A 20,516-nucleotide genomic window follows, 5' to 3' on the forward strand; every position below is an offset into this window, starting at 1 on the left:
TGTAAAAAAAAAAAAAAAAAAAAAAAAAATTCACTGTGTAGAGAAATTTAGAGGATTTTAGCACTAAGATTGCAGACCAGGAGACCTTCTTATATTTTAGAGTATATGCAAAGGTTAAATTGTGGGCAACTGGAAAAAAAAGATTAACTAAGAATATTCATTGCTTTTGTGTACCAAACAGCGGGAAATGGAGAAATTAACCATTTCTACCTCCACACCCAAGAAAGGCTCCTGGTAGGAACCAGCTGGTGTTAGTACAGATCTGTGTTAACAGGGGTGTACACAAACACTCCACGGGGATCAGTGAAAGTTTGAACAGAAATCAGATACAGATTTTAGAGTATGAGCAGAGAAAATGTGTAACTTGTGATGACGTTTGTTTATATCCAGACTAGTGGGGTAAACCCATAAATTTATAAAATAAGCAGAGTTTAACAATCTATATAATGGGATTTAGCATCTGATCTTTTAAATGCACAAAGGCTTTCATGTTTCCAGTCTGGTTTGTGAGGCTTTGTGAACTTGAGAACTCATTTCAATGTAAATTTGAATATTGAAGGTCATTTTAGCTAAGCTCTAAAATTTGCCTTCAGTTATTTGGTGGATTTGCTGTCCTAGTGCTGTTTAGCATTTAAGTACAGCCCCAGTATATAGTTAATAAAATCCTCCTGGACACCTAGTCCACACTTGTTTGATTTACACAATGAGAGTTCATTCAAATTTTGTTTTGGTTTTGAACAAAAATTAATAAAAAATTCTGCGCAGTGGACCTCTGCGGTCCAACATGGTGACTACTGGCCCCAGTGTCTTTGAGCTCTTGTAATGGATCTAGTCCAAATTGAGATAATATAAAATACATACCACATTTTGAAAAAGTATGTGAAATATATCAATAACTTTTATGTTGTTTATGTCTTAAAGTGATAATTTTTGATAAATTGAGTTAAATGAAATATTACTAAAATTAATTTCAACTGCTTTTTACTTTTTTTTTCTTTTAAAAATGCACCATGCTAGATCATTTAAAATTCTGTATGTAGTTCACGTTATATTTCTATTAGATAGCCTCTCAGTGGAATGCTTTTTATGCCCTAGCCTAATTGGGGCTTCCCATTAACTAAAGGACAGCTTAATTTCCCCCTAGGTGAGTATCCTAGGTATTACTTACAGGTTAGTGGGCCGTGTCCCATTGCTCTTACTGTTGTAAAGAAAGTCCTTAGAGACTACAAAAAGAAACAATCATGACTAGTTTTTTCTGTTTTTGGTTATATCAGTATGGAGCACAACAAAGACAAATATTAGCAATACTCCACTATATCTCTTTATAATCCTAAATTCACAATTCTGGTTGTCATCAACCATGAATTTTAATAGGCCAGTGGTCAGTAAACTTTCCTGTTATCTCCAGTGTGTTTAACCCGTAACCTAGGAATGGGCAACAGGAGTAATCCCATTATGTATAAATGAAGTTAATTCCGATCCCTTGTAGTGCTACCAATTATAAGAAATGGGAAATGTTGCCCAGTTATAAAAATAGGAAAACATGATTAGGGTCTGTTTTCTACTTTTGCTGAAATTGAAGACATTTTTATACCTATTTCACAGATATGTTCTCTTCAACACCTTTAACGACCCACTTGGATCAAAATTAGCTAGATGTGCCTCCTATTATCAGTTGGGCTTCAAATTACGGTCCTTCTAGGGTCAACACGGTCTTTCCCCTTTCCTTCTTCCTTACGTTGTTCCGTTCTCGGAACTGTCTTGACCCCACTGCTCTTCTATCCATAAGTGGAGAGTGATCGGAAGCTCTTCTGCATTTCATATATTTTCATTATTGTAAATTGGTGATTTTTCAGACTTTTTTTAAGCGGTATAATCCTGCAAACCTTTGAAACACGTTTTTAAAACAAAATCAGAATCCTGTTTGAATTGTGTGATAAAGGTGGGCTCTGTTTCCACTTAAAAATTCCCTTCCCTGCTGTCTAGAAGTGTCTCTGAGCCACAGTGTGGAAGTTTTGAACACAACTTGATGGACACTGATTAAAAGATCTCCAACAAGGGAGCATAGATTTAGTTCCTGGAGGTACATTCAGCGTTTAGCACCCTAACGACTAGGTTTAGCTTCAAAGTGCTCCTGGTGTATTGGAAAAAAGATCAGAGATCATAAGTCTGAGCAGCTATTAGAGTGACAAAATAGACCTTCAGTCATTGAATTGTAGGAGCCTTCAGTGTAAAAGAAAATTTTGGATTCCCATAAGGTAGCACATTTCATTATACATTATCATACAGTATAAAATTTAGACTACAATGATAGAAAGTAAAATTTTCTCTTATTTCCATATTCAGGATTATATCCAGCTGCACTCCTTTCTCCCTATTTAAGGAACATAGGAAAGATGTGAGAATTTCTTTTAAACAATCATAAAACATTGAAAAAGACATTAGTGAAAAAGGTCTAAAGCCATTTTTTAAAGAGTTCTTTAAAATATTTTCATATGTCCAACATGGTTTATGTATGATCAGGCCTAAAAATTGAGGGGAAAAAATATCAAGTAATGAAATATTTGAAGAGCACCTGGATCTATTAAGAATTTAGTGTTCAATATTTTTATTAGTGTTCTTAGCACGTTACAGTTACTCTGTAATTAATGTCCAGTGCACCCTGACTTCCTGTAGTGGAATGAAACTAAATCTAAACTTGAAGGACTTTGTGCCAAAGATTCAAATACAGTTTTCTGGTTTAAAGGGGTATCTTTGGCTTTTAAATTTTTCATTGTAGCCACTTGACTGAGAAGCCTGTGAACTTGTCTTCTTCCAGGTAGCTGCATGTAATAATGGCCATTAAAGCCACTGGAGTTTCATCCTTGGACCTTCCAGTGGAGAATAGAGCATACTTAGGCCATATTTTTGACTTAAATAAAAAATGATAGATACAAGGTTATAAAGAAGGCAGTTCCCTTTTCAGTCCTCTGATGGCCTTGATTACTTTTTGGTTTCTTTTGAAAACCGAAACAGTGTAGTGATCTCCAGACATCAAATATATTGTTCACAAAATCACAATTTACTATCAGTGGTGAGATTAAAGCTAATGAAGATTTATTTTATTGGCTTCATTTTCATTCTAAAGCAAGTTTTTTCCATCTTCCACAAGTCAGGACTGCAGGGTCAGGAGAGAGTGAAGGCCCTGATGGCTGCTGCCCTCCATGTGCCGGGCACCACACGCGCTGACTTGTTGCTCTCTCACCTGCAAGCTTCGTGGGTTTATCTCCATTTTAAACATGAGAAAATTGAGGTTCCAAGCAAGTAACTCACCATGGTCACACACAAAAGTGGTAAAGAAAATACCTAAACTCCTAGCTAATCCCAAAGATGATGCATTTTCACCGTATTGGCTGACTCGTGAAGAGCTGTCCCCATTGAGTAATGCTAGTATTATACTAGTATTAGAAGTACTGTAATAAGTAGCTGTGCTAATATATCACGAGTACGGCATTCTAGGTATTATTTTTATAATTATATTTTAGATCAGTTACAGAAAGATTGTTTTAAGAATAGTTTTCCTTGGATCATATAAGTAATAGACTTGCTACATAAATGTCAAAACGAGAGTAAAAATCACCTGCAATTTCCAAGTATTTTTTTTTCATAAGTTCACCATTTTGTTTATTTCTATTGTAGTTGACATATACTGTATTAGTTTCAGGTGTACAACATAGCACTTCAACAATTATATGCATTAGAAAATGCTCAGCACAATAAGTGTAGTTACCATTTGTCATCATACAAAGTTATTAAGATATTATCGACTATATTCCCTAAGGTGTACTTTCTACCCCTGTGACTTATTTATTTTATAATGGGAAGTTCGTACCTCTCAATCCCTTATCACCTATTTCACCTAGTCCCCTCCCCCCCCCCCCCCCCCCGGCAGCCACCAATTTGTTCTCTGTATTTATGAGTCTGATTCTTATCATTGTATGTTTGTTTTGGTATTTTGTTTTCTGTTTTAGATTCCTCATATAAATGAAACCATGTGGTATTGGTCTTTCTTTGTCTGACTTATTTCACGTAGCATAGTGCCCTCTAGGTCCATCCATGTTTCCATGAATGGCGCGAGTTCATACTTTTTAAGGCTAAGTAATATTCCATTGCCTTATCTACACCACATCTTCTTCATCCATTCTTCTACTGGTGGACAGTTAGGTTGCTTCCCTGTTGTAAATAATGCTGCAGTAAACATAGGGGTACATCTGTCTTTGCAAATTAGTGTTTTCTTTTTCATTGAGTAAATACCCAGAAATGGAATTACTGGAATGTATAGTATTTCTATTTTAATTTTTTGAGGAAGTTCCATCTATACTGTTTTCCACAGTGGCTGAATCAGTTTATAATCCTACCAGCAGTGCTTGAAGCTTCTCTTTTCTCTACTTCCTCACTAACATTTGTTATTTCTTGCATTTTTGATACTAACCATTCTCACTTGCTTGAGGTGATATCTGTGGTTTTGATTTGCAGTTCCCTAATGATTAGTGGTTAGGCATCTTTTCATGTATCTCTTGTCCATCTATTTCTCATTTAGAAAAATGTCTGTTTAGATCCTCTGCCAATTTTTTAATTGGATTGTTTTTGGGGTTTTTGAGTTGTGTTTTTGTTTTGTTGTGTGAGTTCTTTATATATTTTGGATAGTAACTCTTTATCAGATAGATAATTTTGCAGATATCTTCTCCCATCACATACGTTGCCTTTTTATTTTGTTAATGGTTTTCTTTGCTGTGCAAAAGTTTTTCAGCTTGGTGTATTCCCGGTTTAGTTTGGTTTGGTTTGGTTTGGTTTCCCTTGTCTCGGAGATGGGTCCAGAAAAATAGTGCTAAGGTTGATGTCCAGGAGATCATGGCCTAAGTTTTCTTCTAGTAGTTTTAGGATTTCAGGACTTCCATTTAGGTCTTCAAGCCATTTTGAGGTTTGGTTTTTTTTTGTGTAGGGGATAAGAAAGTGGTCCAGTTTCCCCAGCACCATTAATTGAAGAGACTGTCTTTTCCTCGTTGTATATTCTTGCCTCCTTCATCATAGATTAATTGATCATAGAAATGTGGGTTTGTTTCTGGGCTCTCAGTTTAGTTCCATTGATCTCTGTGTCTGTTTTTGTGGCAGCACCGTATTGTTTTTGATTATTACAGTTTGGTAATGTATCTTGAAATCTGGCATTGGGACACCTGCAGCTGTGTTCTTTCTCAACATTGCTTTGGTTATTCGGGGTCGTTGGTTGTTCCATACAAATTTTAGAATTACTTGTTCTAGCTCTACTATTGGTATTTTGCTAGGGTTTGCATTGAATCTGAAGATTGCTTTGGGTAGTACAGACATTTTAATGATATTTATTCAGTTCCTTTATCAATGTCAGAATAAGTTTTTTCAACTCTTTGTCTTTATCTTATTCTTTTTGATGCAGTTGTAAATGAGATTGTTTTCTGAATTTCTGCTATTCTATAGAAATGCAGAATTTTATTCCCCGTGCTTATTCCCTGTGTTCCAATTTTTTTCATACCCTTCTGCTCAAAAAAGATGTTTGATTCCAATCTTAAATTTGTTGAGACTTGTTTTGTGGCCTATGTGTAATCTATCCTGGAGAATGTTCCACGTGTGCTTAAAAAGAATACGTGTATTCTCTTTTTGGAGGGAATGTTCTGTCTGTAGCTTTCAGTTCTGTCTGGTCTGTTATTCAAAGCCACTGTTTGGGTTATCTACTCATTGATGTAAGTGGGGTGTTGAATTCCCTTATATCACTGTTAGCTTTGCTTTGTGTTTGTTAATATTTTATGTTAATATTTGTTTTATGTATTTTGTGTTCTCAATACATGTTGAGAACATAGATATTTACTATTGCTATATCCTCTTGTTGGATTATCATCATGTAATGTGCCTTGTCTCATTACAGTCTTTGTTTTAAAGTCTATCTTGATATATTATCCCAAGTGTTTTTCACTTCCATTTACATACTGTATGTTTTTCTCTCCCTTCACTTTGAGTCTGTATGTGTCTTTAGGTCTGAAGTGAGTTGCTTATAGGATCATAGAGATCAGTTTATCATTCGGTGGCCCTGTGCCTTTTGATCAGAGCTTTTAGTTCATTTACATATAAAGTAATTATTGATAGGTATGTAATTATTACCCTTTGCCCTTTTGGTCATTGTGTTCTGGTTGTTTTTATAACACTTCTCTGTTGCTTTCTTTTGCTCATTGCTTGGGATTGATGACTTTCTTTAGTGTAATGCTTGGCTTTCTCTGTTCATGTGTAGCTATTACAGGTTTTTGGTTGGTGATTATCAGGACATCCTAAGTATAGAGCAGTCTATATGAAATTGATGGTCACTTAAGTTTGAACACATTCTAAAAGATTACATTTTTATTCCCCTTCCATGTTTTACAAAAGTTTGTTATATTTTACATCTTTGAACCCCTTGTCTGATTTTTATAGATATAATTTTACTACTTTTGTCTTTTAGCCTTTGTACTAGTTTTATAAGATCTGTTACCATTATGTTTGCTTTTACCAGTGAAGTTTTATCTGAATTTTCTTCTAGTTAGGGCCTTTTCTTTTCACTTAAGGAAGTCCCTTTAATATTTCTTGTAAGATTGGTTTAGTGATGATGAACTCCTCTGACTTTTGTTTGCGTGCCAAACTGTCACTCCTTCAATTCTGAATGACAGTCTTTCCAGCTAGAGTATGCTTGACTGTACCTTGTTCCCCTTTCAGCACTTTAAGTTTCTGCTGAAAAATCAACTGATAGCCTTCAATGTAACAGTTTTCTCTTCTCTTGCTGCTTTGAATATGCTCAATTTTTGACATTTTAATTGGTGTGGACCCCCTTGGGTTCATCTTGTTTAGGGCTCTCTTTGCTTCCTGGACCTGGATGTCTGTTTCCTTTCCCAGATTAGGGAAGTTTTCAGCTATTCTTTCTTGTAAGTAAGTTTTCTACCCTTTTATCACTTCTGGGACCCTTATAATGCAAACATTAGTACACTTGATGTCCCAGAGATTCCTTAACCGATCCTCTTTTTTTTTTTTTTTTTAATTCTTGCTGTTTAACTTGGCTGCTTTTTATTACCTGTCTTCCAACTCACTGATCTTTTGCATCTTCTGATCTGCTGCTGCTTCCCTCTAGTGTGTTTTTCATTAAGTCATTTTATTCTTCAGCTTTGGTGCTTCTTTATTTGTTGAAGTTCTCCCTTAGTTCATGTACTCTGGAGACTCTCGTCCAATGAGCATTTTTATGATCATTTACTTTGAACTCTTTATCAGGTAGATTGGTTACTTCCATTTTGTTTAGCTCCTTATCTGAGGTTTTGTCTTTCTTTTGGATATTTCTCTAGCTCTTCATTTTGCCTGTTTGTTACCGCATATGAGGTCAGCTACATCTCCTGGTCTTGCAAGAAGTGGCCTTATGTATAGCTGTTCTGTGGTGCCCGGTAGCGCTGTGCACAACTCCTGTGGGTGCTCTGGTGGGCAGAACTGGCCCACAGCTCAGCCATCTGGAAAGACCACCTATGCCACATGAGTGGCAGGACTTGCCTCTGACTGAGAGGTCTGGCTGCACTCAGTGTAGGTACGTTGGCTGATGGGACTAATGGCCCCATCCCCAGGGAAAAGGTTACTATGGAGGAGGTGCCAGTCTTGACCAGGGCTATCTGCTGGGTGGGGTGAGTCCTCAGGGAATGTTAGAATTGGTTCCAGCAAACACTGAGCCAGGTAGAGTGAAGGAGGGCAAGAAGCAGCACCTTCAGATCCCTGCCCCCTCTGCCCACGTCCAAAATTAGTATATCTTCTTCACATGTACCCCAGACACTTTTCAAACTGCTGGTTCTCTGCTGGGTCTCCAGCTAAGAGATACAGTGTGCTGACCTTTTAAGAGAGGAGACAGGATTCTTCTCCTGCCCTCCTCCATGCGGCGTCCCCTCTCCGGTCTTCGTTCATCTCAGTGGGAGTCGCGTCACCTGGAGGGGTTGCCGCAGCGTGCCTCGGGGAGGAGCTGCGCTCAGGCTCCTCACCGCCCCATCACCTCCCCGTACCTCCACCGTTCCTGACAAGCAGGGTAGGTAATATGTTAATTCAAAGCACATATTCAAACCAAAGATAATTAAAAAAAGACTCCTTTGTTTTCCTTTTTCAGTGCCATCAAAAGAACTGAAAAGAGGCAGTAACAGATGCCTTGTTCCATTTTTAGATTTCTCCATGTTTTCGGTTACTCCTCATGTCTACCACTCAATGACGAGTTATAATTTTAAAGTAACCCTTCCCATCCTTTGGCTAACCCAGTTAATGATATGTGTATATATAACTTAAGGAAGTGTTATATAGGAAATTCTCTTTCCTAGATATGGCTGGTGGAGTGGCTGGCGCATTGTCCCCCTCTTCTAGGTCCTTTTTTGAAGCAAACTACATGAAAATATGTACTTCCCTGAATTTTTCTCTGTAGTACAAAATATGCCTTTATAACCCATAAATCATAGGTGACTAATGACACATTAATAAGCAAGTAAACTGCAATTCTCCATTGGGAAGTATATATTGTGTTGTTTGAGTGCTAATGGAATTGACAAAGAGTTTATGTACTTTTCAAATTGAAGATAGTTGTTAGACATGGAGAAGTGAATGTACAGAGTGCGAAGTTAGGATAGTGAAAGTCTTAGTCAAGAGTATGTTTGTCAAAATAATCTGTGTTTATTTTAGTTCTCCCTGGTTTCCAGTTTCTAGTTCACAGGGAGTTGCTCTTGTCTGAGTTAGAGTCCCTCCGTAGAAGTGTCAGGGCTGCAGTTACCCTAGCCAACTCAGTAGCCCTTTCTGCAGCGTGCTCTGCAAATTAATTTCATCTTGCTGTCTGGTACCAGCTGTACAATGAATTACAGGATCTGTTGGGGAAGTTGCGATGACTAATAAATCCACAGTTAGTTTCCCTTGTGGTTTATTAGTTGCCACTGATGTTCTACAGTCTCTCTTCTTCAAACTTTGGCCCATAGCCTGGCAGCTCCCTAGCACGTATTTACCAACTCAGATGCCTTGTCTGCCAGAAGTTACAAAATACTCTACCTGGAGTACAGAATACGGTAGCCCTTCTTTTATACAGCAGTTCTCTTCGCAACAGATTAACAGGATTGGAGACAAGAGGTTACCTCAGATCCACTCAGGAGCCTCGCAGGTGAAAGAACAGGGGAAAGGTTATCTGGAGATACCCACAACGTGTGCGTATTTCTGGACCTGGGTGAAACATGAAAAGAACAATAGAAATTCCAGAATAACATTGCACTAGGATCCACAAGAAACGACAGGAAATGATTAAGGTGAGAGGAAAAAGACACCTTTATAAGGTTTGGTAACTCTGCAGTCTTGAGTTTCTTTTTGCCTTTACCTTTCTCTATCTTTTCCCAAAACTCTGGGAAAGCATCTTTCCCAAAGCCAGTCCCTGAGGAACTGGGTACGCTTCCCATCCAGGTACCCCGTCTCTTCCTCATGCTTGAATCCCATAGCAAGGCTGCCAAAACCGTGAAGGGGATTACGAGTCTATTCGGATCTGCCCCCTGCCTTGGTTTAGAAAGTGCTTCCGTGAATCACTGACGAGAAACCCCTGGGGACTCCTCCAGCAGCAGCCCTGCAGCTTCGCCCAGGTCCCCTGTTGCAGAAAGAGTTCAAGGACTGCCCCCAGCAGTGCCTCACAGAGGAGGGGCCCGCAGACAGGTCAGACGGCCGAGCAGGCTCGCAGCCGGTATCCACCCTCACGCGTAGGGCCGTAGGACTGGAAACACACTGTAGTGGACCTTGGTGCGTCTTCGCAGCGTCTCCAGAGCACTGGAAAATACCCATAAGACGGACAGTATCAGCTAGGAAGAGGACTCTTTCCACATCCGGTCCACCCCACGGTCCTGGGTAACTTCTAACAGGCATCGGAGTCCTTGCAGCCCTGAAGGGAGCAGCCTGACGTCCTCATGCTGAGACGAAAGGCTGGTTTGCATGGCTCCATATACTGTGTGGTAGGCTGATGCCTTTTGTTTCCCTTTCTTCCAAGGTGTCAGGGCAACTCTCAGCCATCCGGATGCTCTCAATCTAGAACAGTCTCTTATCCAAGTTCTCAAGACTCCTTTTTCCTCCTCGTCATCATTTCTGCTTCCCAAGCTATGTTTTGCATGTTGAATGTGGGGGATCATGGAGCTAGCACTCACATCACAACATTCAAGTAAGGCTGGCAAGTCTCCCTCTTCCACAGAGAAGTTGTTCTCAGACCCTAAAGCCATTGGGAAATATCCAGCCAAAAAGTCATCGTCTCTTTCTTCTCCATCCCAGGCAAAGAAGGTGAAGGGGAGTAGGGGGAGAAGCAGCAATAGCGAGAAGGCTTGGGAACCAGGAGAATGAAGCCTAGAGTTTCTTAATTCATTCTTTATGGCTGTCCGGGTTCATTCTTTTATTTATTTCCTGACATTCAGAGATACCAATAATCCTTTTAAATAGGGTTTTTCAGAAAATCCCTATAAATAAACCAATTTGCCTACATCAGATGAGCCTTTCTCTGGTCATTGCAAAGCAGGATTTTTATAAGCATGCTTATTCCAGACATGACAGTACAATAAGCCTTTTAGGAAAGGTGCCTGCCGACAGACCTCTTATGTTGTTCTACCTTTAAAGCCAGTGGTGAATCACATGCGAACTCTGAGCCTGTATTATACAGGAACTCAGAATTTGCAGAGAGAGTTTGGAATTTTCCCTGGGAACCCAATCCCACGGAGTCAAAAGGACATGTTTTAGCAAACATTCAGGGTCTCTTACCTAATCAGAGGTGGCCACACATCTTCCAACAAATTCAGCATTGGAAGGACTCACATGAGGTATACCATCTTTATTGCCAAATTGTTGAAATGAAAAAGAAATCAAGGCCCAAAGGAACATGCCAATTCATAAATATAGAATTAGCTATTTTTACTACTGAGAAAATGCATGCAGACATAGCCCATAAGTGACTAAAGAACTATAATGAATTTTCTTCTCTATTTATATGGAATTAAAACTTCAGTTCTTAAACATCATCCTACTTATTTTAGTAAATACTCAACACACAGTTCATTTGCACCAGGAACTACCATGTGGCTGCTCTGACGTCCTGTTTTTATAATTATCAGAACCTCCTACAAGTACTGTATCCAGCACGTATGAGGACAGACATCCATCAACGTGCCTCAGTAAGGGGAGATTAGGTTCAGTCTCCTAAAGCTCTCCTAGTCTGTAGAAGTCCCGTCTGCAGTGTGGAACCACCTGTCATTTATCTGCTTGGGCTTCTAATATTTCTGGGGATGATTCTGGGCCTTGGTAGCTGGGAGGCACTTCCAAGGCAACAGCAACCATTCCAGGGATTTCGTGGTTAGCACTCACTTCTTTGGTCTGATAAGGAGAAGGTCGGCTGGGAAAGTGTCAGAGACTCAGAGACCCGCTCTACACATGCACACTCGCCTGCCTCTCCCTGCCTCTACGTGAGCTCCCAGTCTGGGTCAAGCATGAGAGCCAATCGCTAATTGCATTGAACCCGATTCCATATTAGTGTGGGGTGTTACTATACCTGGATATGGAATTACTATGTTTTAGAGAAAGCACGCCTTCAACTTTATAAAGTACTGCCAAATTGTTCTCCTGAATAGTTACACCAATTTACACTCCCACCTGTAATGTATGAGTTCCTACTTTCACACATCCTTGGCAACATCTGGTGTTTGCAGACTTTATTTTTTCCAATCTGATGAGTGTGAAGTGGTGTCTCATTTTTGGCTTTAATTTGCATGTCTTCACTAGTGAGCATCTTTTCATATGTTCGTTGGTCATTTGGGTTTCCTCTTCTGTGAATTCACTGTTCCTATCTTTTGCCTTTAAAAAAAAAAACAAAAATGGTTAATCTTTCTCAACGTATAGGAATACTTTATATATTGTGAGTACCAGCCTTTTCTTTGGTCCTATACATTGTAAGTACCTTGTTCCAATCTACGGCAATTTTGTTTATTCTTTGGCATAAAGCTTTATGTACTCAAATCTATCAGTCTTCTTGATAACACATGGTTGTGTGTCTTAAGAAGTATTCCCCCATCAGGACGCCTGGATGGCTCAGTCAGTTAAGCTTCTACTCTTGGTTTCAGCTCAGGTCATGATCTCAGGGTCATGACAGTGAACCCTGCATAGGGCTCTGTGCTCAGCACAGAGTCTGCTTAAGATCCTTTCTTCCTCTCCCTCCATCCCTCCCCCTGCTCGCACACATGCACACGCTCTAAAATACAATCTTTAAAAAAAAAAAAAAAGTATTTCCCCATCCTGATGTCTGTGTGTTCTATAATTTCTTTTAAAAGTTTTACAGTATTTTTCGGGGTGCCTGGGTGGCACAGCGGTTAAGCGCCTGCCTTCGGCTCAGGGCGTGATCCCGGCGTTATGGGATCGAGCCCCACATCAGGCTCCTCCACTATGAGCCTTTCTTCCTCTCCCACTCCCCCTGCTTGTGTTCCCTCTGTCGCTGGCTGTCTCTATCTCTGTCGAATAAATAAATAAAATCTTTAAAAAAAATAATAATAAAAGTTTACAGTATTTTTCATATTTAAATCTTTGATTTACAATTTATTTTTGTGTATGGTAGGAGATAAAAATACAGTTGTTTTCCATATAAATAATCAGTTACCCGAGGACCATGTTAAATGGTCCATCTACATTAATTTCTAATGTCACTTATACACGTGTATTACCTTCAGGTCACTCTTCTGTTGTACATTTTGTTTTTTAATCTTTGCCTGTACCAATATAACCTTGATTGGATTTCTGTAGTTTTATACTATGTATTGACAACTAACAGGAAAGTTCCTCCTCTTTTGTTCAATACTGCTTAACCATTCTTGGTCTTTTGTTTTCCCATAGTAATTTTAGGATGAGCCTCTCGGGTTCCCTAAAATTCCCTTTGAGGACTTTTATTGGAATTTCAGATTAATCTGAGAATTGCCATCGTCATATGTAGAGTCTCACCATCCATGAAAATGGTATATTATTGTTCCTTTCATTCAGGTCCTCACTTATGCCCTTCAATACAGGCTTTCCATTTTGGTTTGCTCCATAAAGCTCTTGTCTATCTTTTCCTCTTTAGATTTTAGGTTTTTTTACTTTCACAAATGGGATAATTTTTTTAAGACTTACTTATTTGAGAGAGAGAGAGGCAAGCAAGGAGGGGAGGCAGAGGAAGAGAAAGAATCCTGAAGCAGACTTCCTGCTAAGCACAGAGCCCAACACGGGGCTTGATCCCAGGACCCTGAGCTCATGACCTGAGCTGAAATCAAGAGTCAGCTGCTTAACTGACTGAACCACCCAGGTACCCCTACAAATGGGATTTTTTAGTTAAAATTTTAAATAGGTTTGCTAGTATAGAGCAATACAGATTTTTGAACTAGAACCTTATATCTTCAGTGTAATAACATTATCCAAGAATATTGTGTGTATGATAAAGTTTCTTGCTGTCTGTGGAAATCTGTTCTGGGGCCTAGTACAAAGCCAATTTCATAGATCTTCCACATGTATTTGAAATGATTTTCTCATTTTGTGCAGGTTTTTGTTTATGTCCATTAGATAAGCTTGTAATTGATTGTCCCAGTTGTCTGTATTCTTAACTGCATTTTCTGCTTCATCATTCAGTTAATACTTTCTTTCTACTAATCCAATTATCTTTTGCATTACTCATTTGGAGACTCAGTTCACAATTATTATAGCGTCCTTGTGAATTCTTTTTACTATTATTTGAATGTTTTGTCCTTCTAATGTTTTTACATTAAAATACATATTCATAGAGCTTTCCAAGTTTTCTTTAGCTACAAAGGATAGAAAACTTGACTACAGTTTCTTAAATTGAGGGAGGTATTTTCTTCTCAAATAACAATGTCAGAGATAGGCATTGGTTTACCCACTGAGAAACCTGGGCTCTTTGTGTCTGTGTATCATTCACACTGTGACACCTTTCTTCCTCTTGCTGGCTTTCTCCCTGGGAGGTATTGTTGGATGGCGGGGGAGGGGTTGTGGGGCCAAGCAGAGGGCACTAACAACCTTTACCGTCAGTATCACATGGGATATTACCTGTTTCAGCATCTAGAGAATCTTTGTCCCGTGATTGTAAATGATTTGCTGTTGCCACACATTTTGTGAACATACTTCGCAGAAATAGATCTTATCTTCTAACGAGTCCAATGTGACCATTTCCCTTCTCAAGTGAAGTCACCGGGGAGAAAGTGCTGATGCAGTCCTCTCTTTAGAGCCAGAAGCAGTTAAATGCTCAAGCCTCGGGAAACCAAATGTCATTAATGACTAGCAAGGCACAATACACTTAGATTTCAAAGCATTAATACAAAATAAAAATATGGTCAGGTTTCAGTGAATGTTTGTATTTAGGAATAATATATATTCTCTCAAGTGATGATACCAGTCTTTCCTATAGTTTTTCAGAAGACTGATTTCAGTATTTTCTATGAAACTCAGCATCACTGTGTGTCATTTGCTGGGGCACTGGCGGGGCCATCAGGTAGCCCGACTTACCCAGGAACTAGGACCTCAATGCCCCCCCCCCTCCGAAATGTCCACTGCATCTGAGTCCACCTGTGACCTTGCCCCGGACATTTCATGCAACATGAACAGTCTATGTGGTTGGCATTTATAGGCTTCAGGCTCTACAAAGCAAGTTGGTCTAATTCTGTTTTGTCCTTAAAATGATTATGTACATGGTTCTAGTACTTCCCAGGGGTCTAGAATATATTAATACACATAATATTTGATTTGTGCTAAAAATTAACATTTACTTACCTTACTTCATTCAGCCCTCCTTTGCACTGAGAAGTAAAGAATATCTGTCTCCATTATGGAGTTCAAGCCGCAAAAAATACAAAAACAAAAAGTTGTTACATTCAAAGCAGGAGACTGTTGCTTTAAAAACATTAGAATCAGTGTTATTTTTGAGTTATTAGGTTAAAGTGCACAGGTGGAGCCTGGGGCTAGAAAATTGAGTGACTACACTTTCATCTGAGCATTTTCTTGTCGGCACTAAAACTGCTTAATCCAGTTTTGAATGCCCTTTGTCATCATTAATCCTTGTCCAACACAGTATTGTTAAAACCAGGTGTCTTTTCATTAAAGACATGGCAAGTGTTTCTTTTAGGCGATTAAGCATTGTGAACATGATTTTCCATTTACAGATTTTTTTCTAGATGACGTCTTTTCACATTTGACTGAAGTTTTTGCGGTGGTGCAGACCCCTTCCTTTTCTCCCCATCCTGATTAAAAAGAGCTTGTATCTTTCAGACTAGTTAACCTCTACAATTTGACATTGAAAAACTTACTTTTCTTTATTCTCCCCACAGTGATGATGCCCATCTTCATATGTTTCCTCAACTTTCTGGGTTCTCTCCATGTTTCTCTGAGCTGTACAACTCCATCTTAAATTTGAAGTCCATTACTATTGTAATTAGATGATCAGTTCTCCTTATAAATTTGAATTAATTTGAATTTAGATTTTGTTGTGTCTTACTTGTTCTAAAATCATCTTTCAGCCATGGAAACAAAGAAGTATTTTCCTGCCGGGGAATCAAATTGGCAGTGGATTGGTTTTTGGAAAGAGGCCACAAAGATGTTACAGTCTTTGTTCCGGCTTGGAGAAAAGAGCAGTCCCGACCTGATGCTCTTATCACAGGTAAGCCCTGTGAGTGGTCTGCTTGTAGCTTCAGACGTGTCTGGGCGGGTTGTTGGACACTGTCAGATGTCGCACTGACGAAGAGGTCCATCTGTTCAGTCAGTCTCCGTGACTGCCACATTCTCTGGGGTGAGACCTCAGCGTTGTTGGTGAGTTTATAAACTCTGAGGTTAAGGAAATAGTAATCCTTGCTCCATAAACCAATGGTTTGGGGTTGTTTTCTTTTTGTCATTTGGAAGCTTCGTCACATTTTGACTTTGGGACATGCATAGGAGTCAGGAGACCTAGATTAAAATTCTGGTTTTGCCACTTCCTAGCCATTGGAGCAACGTGCTTGGACCTCTGTGTCCCTTTCTGTGATATGAAATCAGCGACATAGTTCAAAACAGACCTTCAGGACCCTGGGGGGCTGCTGTCTGGGGTGAAGCAGAAGGAAAGGACTCCGTCAGTGAAGTGTCTGTATTTTGTGTTATTTTGTAATTTTTAAATGTATGAGTTTCAGGCAGACACATTGCTGAACATTTTGCTGAAGTTAACTGTTCCTGCCCCTCTCTCCACCTCCAGCATTAACAGAAACTGAGGAACCTGTGTGAAGAAAACTATACTTTTCAAATCAAAAACAGAGACCACAGAGCACATGCCTGAAGGGAAGATTAATCATTCAGTCATTACTTGCGCTGGCGTAAGAACAGATAAGCAAGACATGGTAGTCTAGACCTGTGGAAGCAGACCCTAGTCCATATGAGTGTAAAGGGAAGAAGGCTCCAGAATGCAGCAGGAGCACCAAGACATTGGATAACTCTTAGAAAAAATGTACATATTTAGATCCTTCTCTTACATCATGTAACAGTACATTCCAGGTGGTTGAAGAATTGTCAAAAAACAATAGTCTTTGGCTGGGGAAAACCTTACCAAATTTAAAATTTTGGGAAGAAATTACAAAGGAAAAGATAATTTTCATTGCATGAAAATCTAAACAACTGTATTTTGGGAAGTTTTCTTTAAAATAAGAACTTTTATTTACCTAAGAGGGAAAAAAAATACAAGCAAGGAATCAACATCCTTAACATCTAAAGAGCTCATACACACCAGGAAAACACAGAGCTCTCCCCAGGATACAAATGGTAACATGGTAGGAATAGCTCACAGAACGCAGGTGCCTAATAAGAAAAAAAAGAAATTTAGGGGCGCCTGCGTGGCTCAGTTGGTGAAGTGTCTGCCTTCGGCTCAGGTCATGATCCCAGGGTCCTAGGATCAAGCCCCGCATCAGGCTCTCTGCTCAGTGGGGAGTCTGCTTCTCCCTCTCCCTCTTTCCCAGCTTGTGCTCTCTAGCTCTCTCACTCTCAAATAAAATCTTTTTAAAAAAAGACAAATTTAAACAACTCTTGTATTTCACCCATCAAATTAGCAGAGATTGAAAAACTGGTAAGCCTGGGGGAGCTCTTCCTTCACTGCTGTGGAAACAAATTGTTACAACCTCTCTAAAAAACAGTTGGGTCTTCAGATATTAATATTCTTGGATCTACTAGTTCCCCTTCTAGGCATAAGTCCTCAGAAAATAAAGCAGAATTACAGGCACAGATTTAGAACCACAAAGACATTCAGTGCATTATTACTCAAATAGAAAAAAATATAGAAATAAACCATACATTCACTAGAATGGTTCGAGAAGTTAGAATATGTATTAGAATATTTAGGCAGAATTTCTAATGGTCTGAAGAAATGCTCTTTTCCATATAAGTTTTATTGTGTGCGTGTATGTATGCACTCATGTGCACGCAAGCCTGTTTATCCATAGACCAATGATGGTAAGAACAGAATACAGAGAAAATGACTAGAAGGAAATATGCCAAAGTAGTCACAGTAATTGACTCAGTTTCATGACTTTATGAGGTTTTATTTCTCCCTCCTTCTGAGTATTTTCCCTTTCCTAATTTTGCTCAAGGAATTTAGAGTACTTTAAAGAATAGGGGAAAATAAATTGAAAAAGAGAAAACAATATTTATACATGTAAATGACTGGAAAGCTTGACATGGAAAGAAGATGAGCCCAAGAAGAAGGGAAAAAGATCACGGGCGTGGCCGGTGTGTCTGAGTTTAATTTTTAAAATACCAGCACGCAGGGCTCTGGAACACATCAGGCTGCAATATACTTTGTAAACTGCATTCAACTCCACTTGACCCTGAACAACCATAGTGTGCTGTGAACGTAGTTTAACTTATGATTTTCTTCGTAACATTTTTTCTCTAGCTGACTTTAAGAATATAGTATAGAATATATGTAACATAGAAGATGTGGCTTCCACGCGGTAGTTAAGTTCTGGGGGGGGAGGGAGTGAGGGGGTCACACCCTAACCCTGCCTTGTCTAAGGGCTGCTCAAAGGTCCATAGGTGTTTTCTCCCCCCAGGTAATAATTCCAACTAAAACCATCATCCAGATAAAACCTGGTAAATTGAATGGTCCATTATTTTTTCACAGTACAAAAAAGGAAACTTGACCCATATTTTCAGGCTCTCCCATAGAGATTCGGACTCGAGCTTCTTCCAATGAGGCAACACCAATTTTACAAGCACAAACCTTGTTATCAGGTGCTGTGCTAGGAATTAGCCATATGAATCTATATCTACTTAAGTTAGGATTATTTATCCTAATGGGCGTCCTTTTTACCTCAAATTAGCTGTTCTAGAAAAAGCAAATTAAGCAAGATGATGTTGACCATTAGGCCAGCACACTTCTTTCTCTGATCATGTCGTGGCGTACCGTGTATGAGTAACACTCCCACAAATAAAGTAGCAGGGCTTGTTAACGAACGCAGCAGCTAACCGGGAAGACCTCAGAAGACCCATCTCTAAACCCCCCCCAAGCACTCATTCTACACATGTTTATGGAGTAAGTCCTGTTCTGCTAATGGAAATAGAAACATTTTGAGGGCAGGTACCACATGTCGTTTATCAGGGCAACACAAATAATTATGACAAATCCCATCGTTGAAACTGAGCTTTTGAGTTTGTACTGGTTTTCTGTGATTGAGAGATCAAGTTACCTGTTAAAATTCAGTTGAACGGGGTGGAGAGCTTGCTAGGCTCTGTGCTAAGTGCTTGTCTATGTGACAGCTCCCTGACTTCTAGCCTCCTGACTGCATCAGAGGCTCAGTAAGGTCTGACTGCCAAATATAGAAAATGCCAGAACCTCAGATCTACCCATGATTTGCTGCTTCGAACACCCACACTTCCTCCAATTCTACTCTGCTGCTTTTCTAAACCAGTGTTCTGGTCTTGATGAAGTCATGTCAGGAACATCATGTCATCTATACACCAGCTTTAGAGCCAGCGACACCTAATCTCTCTTCTGTTCCATCCCCGGGACCCTTGCTTACCTAGTCGGCTTGCCCGTCCAGTGACTGACACCTTCTTGAGGAGAGGTCATTCTTAACCCTGGTGGCCAGTGACACTTGACACACCGTAGCATAGGTATGCCATACTGGTGGCTAAAAACAGATTTTTAAAAAATTAGCAATTCCAGTTAATAAACAGAGTAGTAGTTTTTCGTTTTTTTGTTTTGTTTTTAAATCATGACCCCCTGATTCTGGGCCCAAATGTACGATGGTGGGAAGACAGGAGGTGGAAGAGCCAAAGAAGGGAGGAGGGGTGGTGGAGAGAGAATTTTTATCAATTATCAAAATAGGAACTCCAGCACCTTTTTAAAACAAAAACCACTCCGCAAGTCCGAGTTACAAAGTGCTGAAGAACAGCTGTCCTTACTCCGTCGGGGCAGCTCCCCCTGCAGTCGCTTCTACGCTCCCCTTCATGCAGCCCCAGCTCTGGAACAATGCTGTGCTCGTTGCCACGTTTCCTGGGAAAGGACATGAAACGTGTAACGGTCCCGTCCCTAACAACAGTTCTGATCTCCCTGCCTCCTCCATGAACCTTCCACATCATGAGACACCCCCCTGCCACCCCAGCGACTTCTGCTAGTGCTTCTCAGACTCTCCCCCCATCACCTCCACTAGTCAGAAAACAGAAGGACAAATGAGGGTTGGGGGGGGCACACACCTGAGCCCCACAGCTGCTTTGTCAGAACGGCATAATGAAAAACATCACTGAGCACATGGATTTTTATTCTGTTAAAGTTTCAAATTGTTTTTAATTACTTTGGGGGCTACTTTTAAAGCCTTTATTATTGCAATCCTCAAGGAAGAATATTGGGAATTAAAAATGTATTCTATCTATAAACTGTAAATCATAATCCCTAATGAAATGATGGCATAAATCCAGTTCCTCTCATAAAAGCTCAGATGATATGCAAGTTGCCCTCTGTGTTACGTATGTACTTACTCCTGAAATTCTGCCCTGATTGTTCTTGCAGATCAAGAAATTCTGCGGAAATTAGAGAAGGAGAAAATCCTGGTGTTCACGCCCTCCCGACGAGTGCAGGGCAGGCGGGTGGTGTGCTACGACGACCGGTTCATCGTGAAGCTGGCTTTTGAGTCCGATGGGATCATTGTGTCCAATGACAACTACCGGGACCTGGCGAACGAGAAACCAGAGTGGAAGAAGTTCATAGATGAGCGATTGTTAATGTACTCCTTTGTCAATGACAAGTAAGTGAAACTGTTCACTGACCAGGTCCTGCTTCCCCGCAGACGCAGCCGTCCGTGGCAGCTGCTGCAGGAGCCCTCGCTCCGCCTGCCACGGACCAGACCGAAGGCACTTTTCTTCCCACAGCGGATTTCCCCTCTGATCCTCAGTGGGAGTCAGGAAGCCGTGGGGGGAGGGACAGGCCCCTG

At 40.0% G+C, this 20,516-nt stretch overlaps 1 protein-coding gene across 5 annotated transcripts in view; it reads left to right on the plus strand.

Annotated features, from left to right (window-relative positions):
- Nucleotides 1–20,516, plus strand: part of ZC3H12C (zinc finger CCCH-type containing 12C) — a 74,145-nt gene that overhangs the window by 44,194 nt on the left and 9,435 nt on the right. For all 5 annotated transcript variants that reach the window (XM_034665713.1, XM_034665712.1, XM_034665716.1 and 2 more), the window contains exons 3-4: nt 15,591–15,730; nt 20,096–20,330. In XM_034665713.1, the coding sequence (XP_034521604.1) occupies nt 15,591–15,730; nt 20,096–20,330 (375 nt within the window). The remainder of the gene's footprint in view (nt 1–15,590; nt 15,731–20,095; nt 20,331–20,516) is intronic.

Source organism: Ailuropoda melanoleuca, chromosome 8, assembly GCF_002007445.2.
Source record: "Ailuropoda melanoleuca isolate Jingjing chromosome 8, ASM200744v2, whole genome shotgun sequence".
Lineage (NCBI taxonomy): Eukaryota > Metazoa > Chordata > Mammalia > Carnivora > Ursidae > Ailuropoda > Ailuropoda melanoleuca.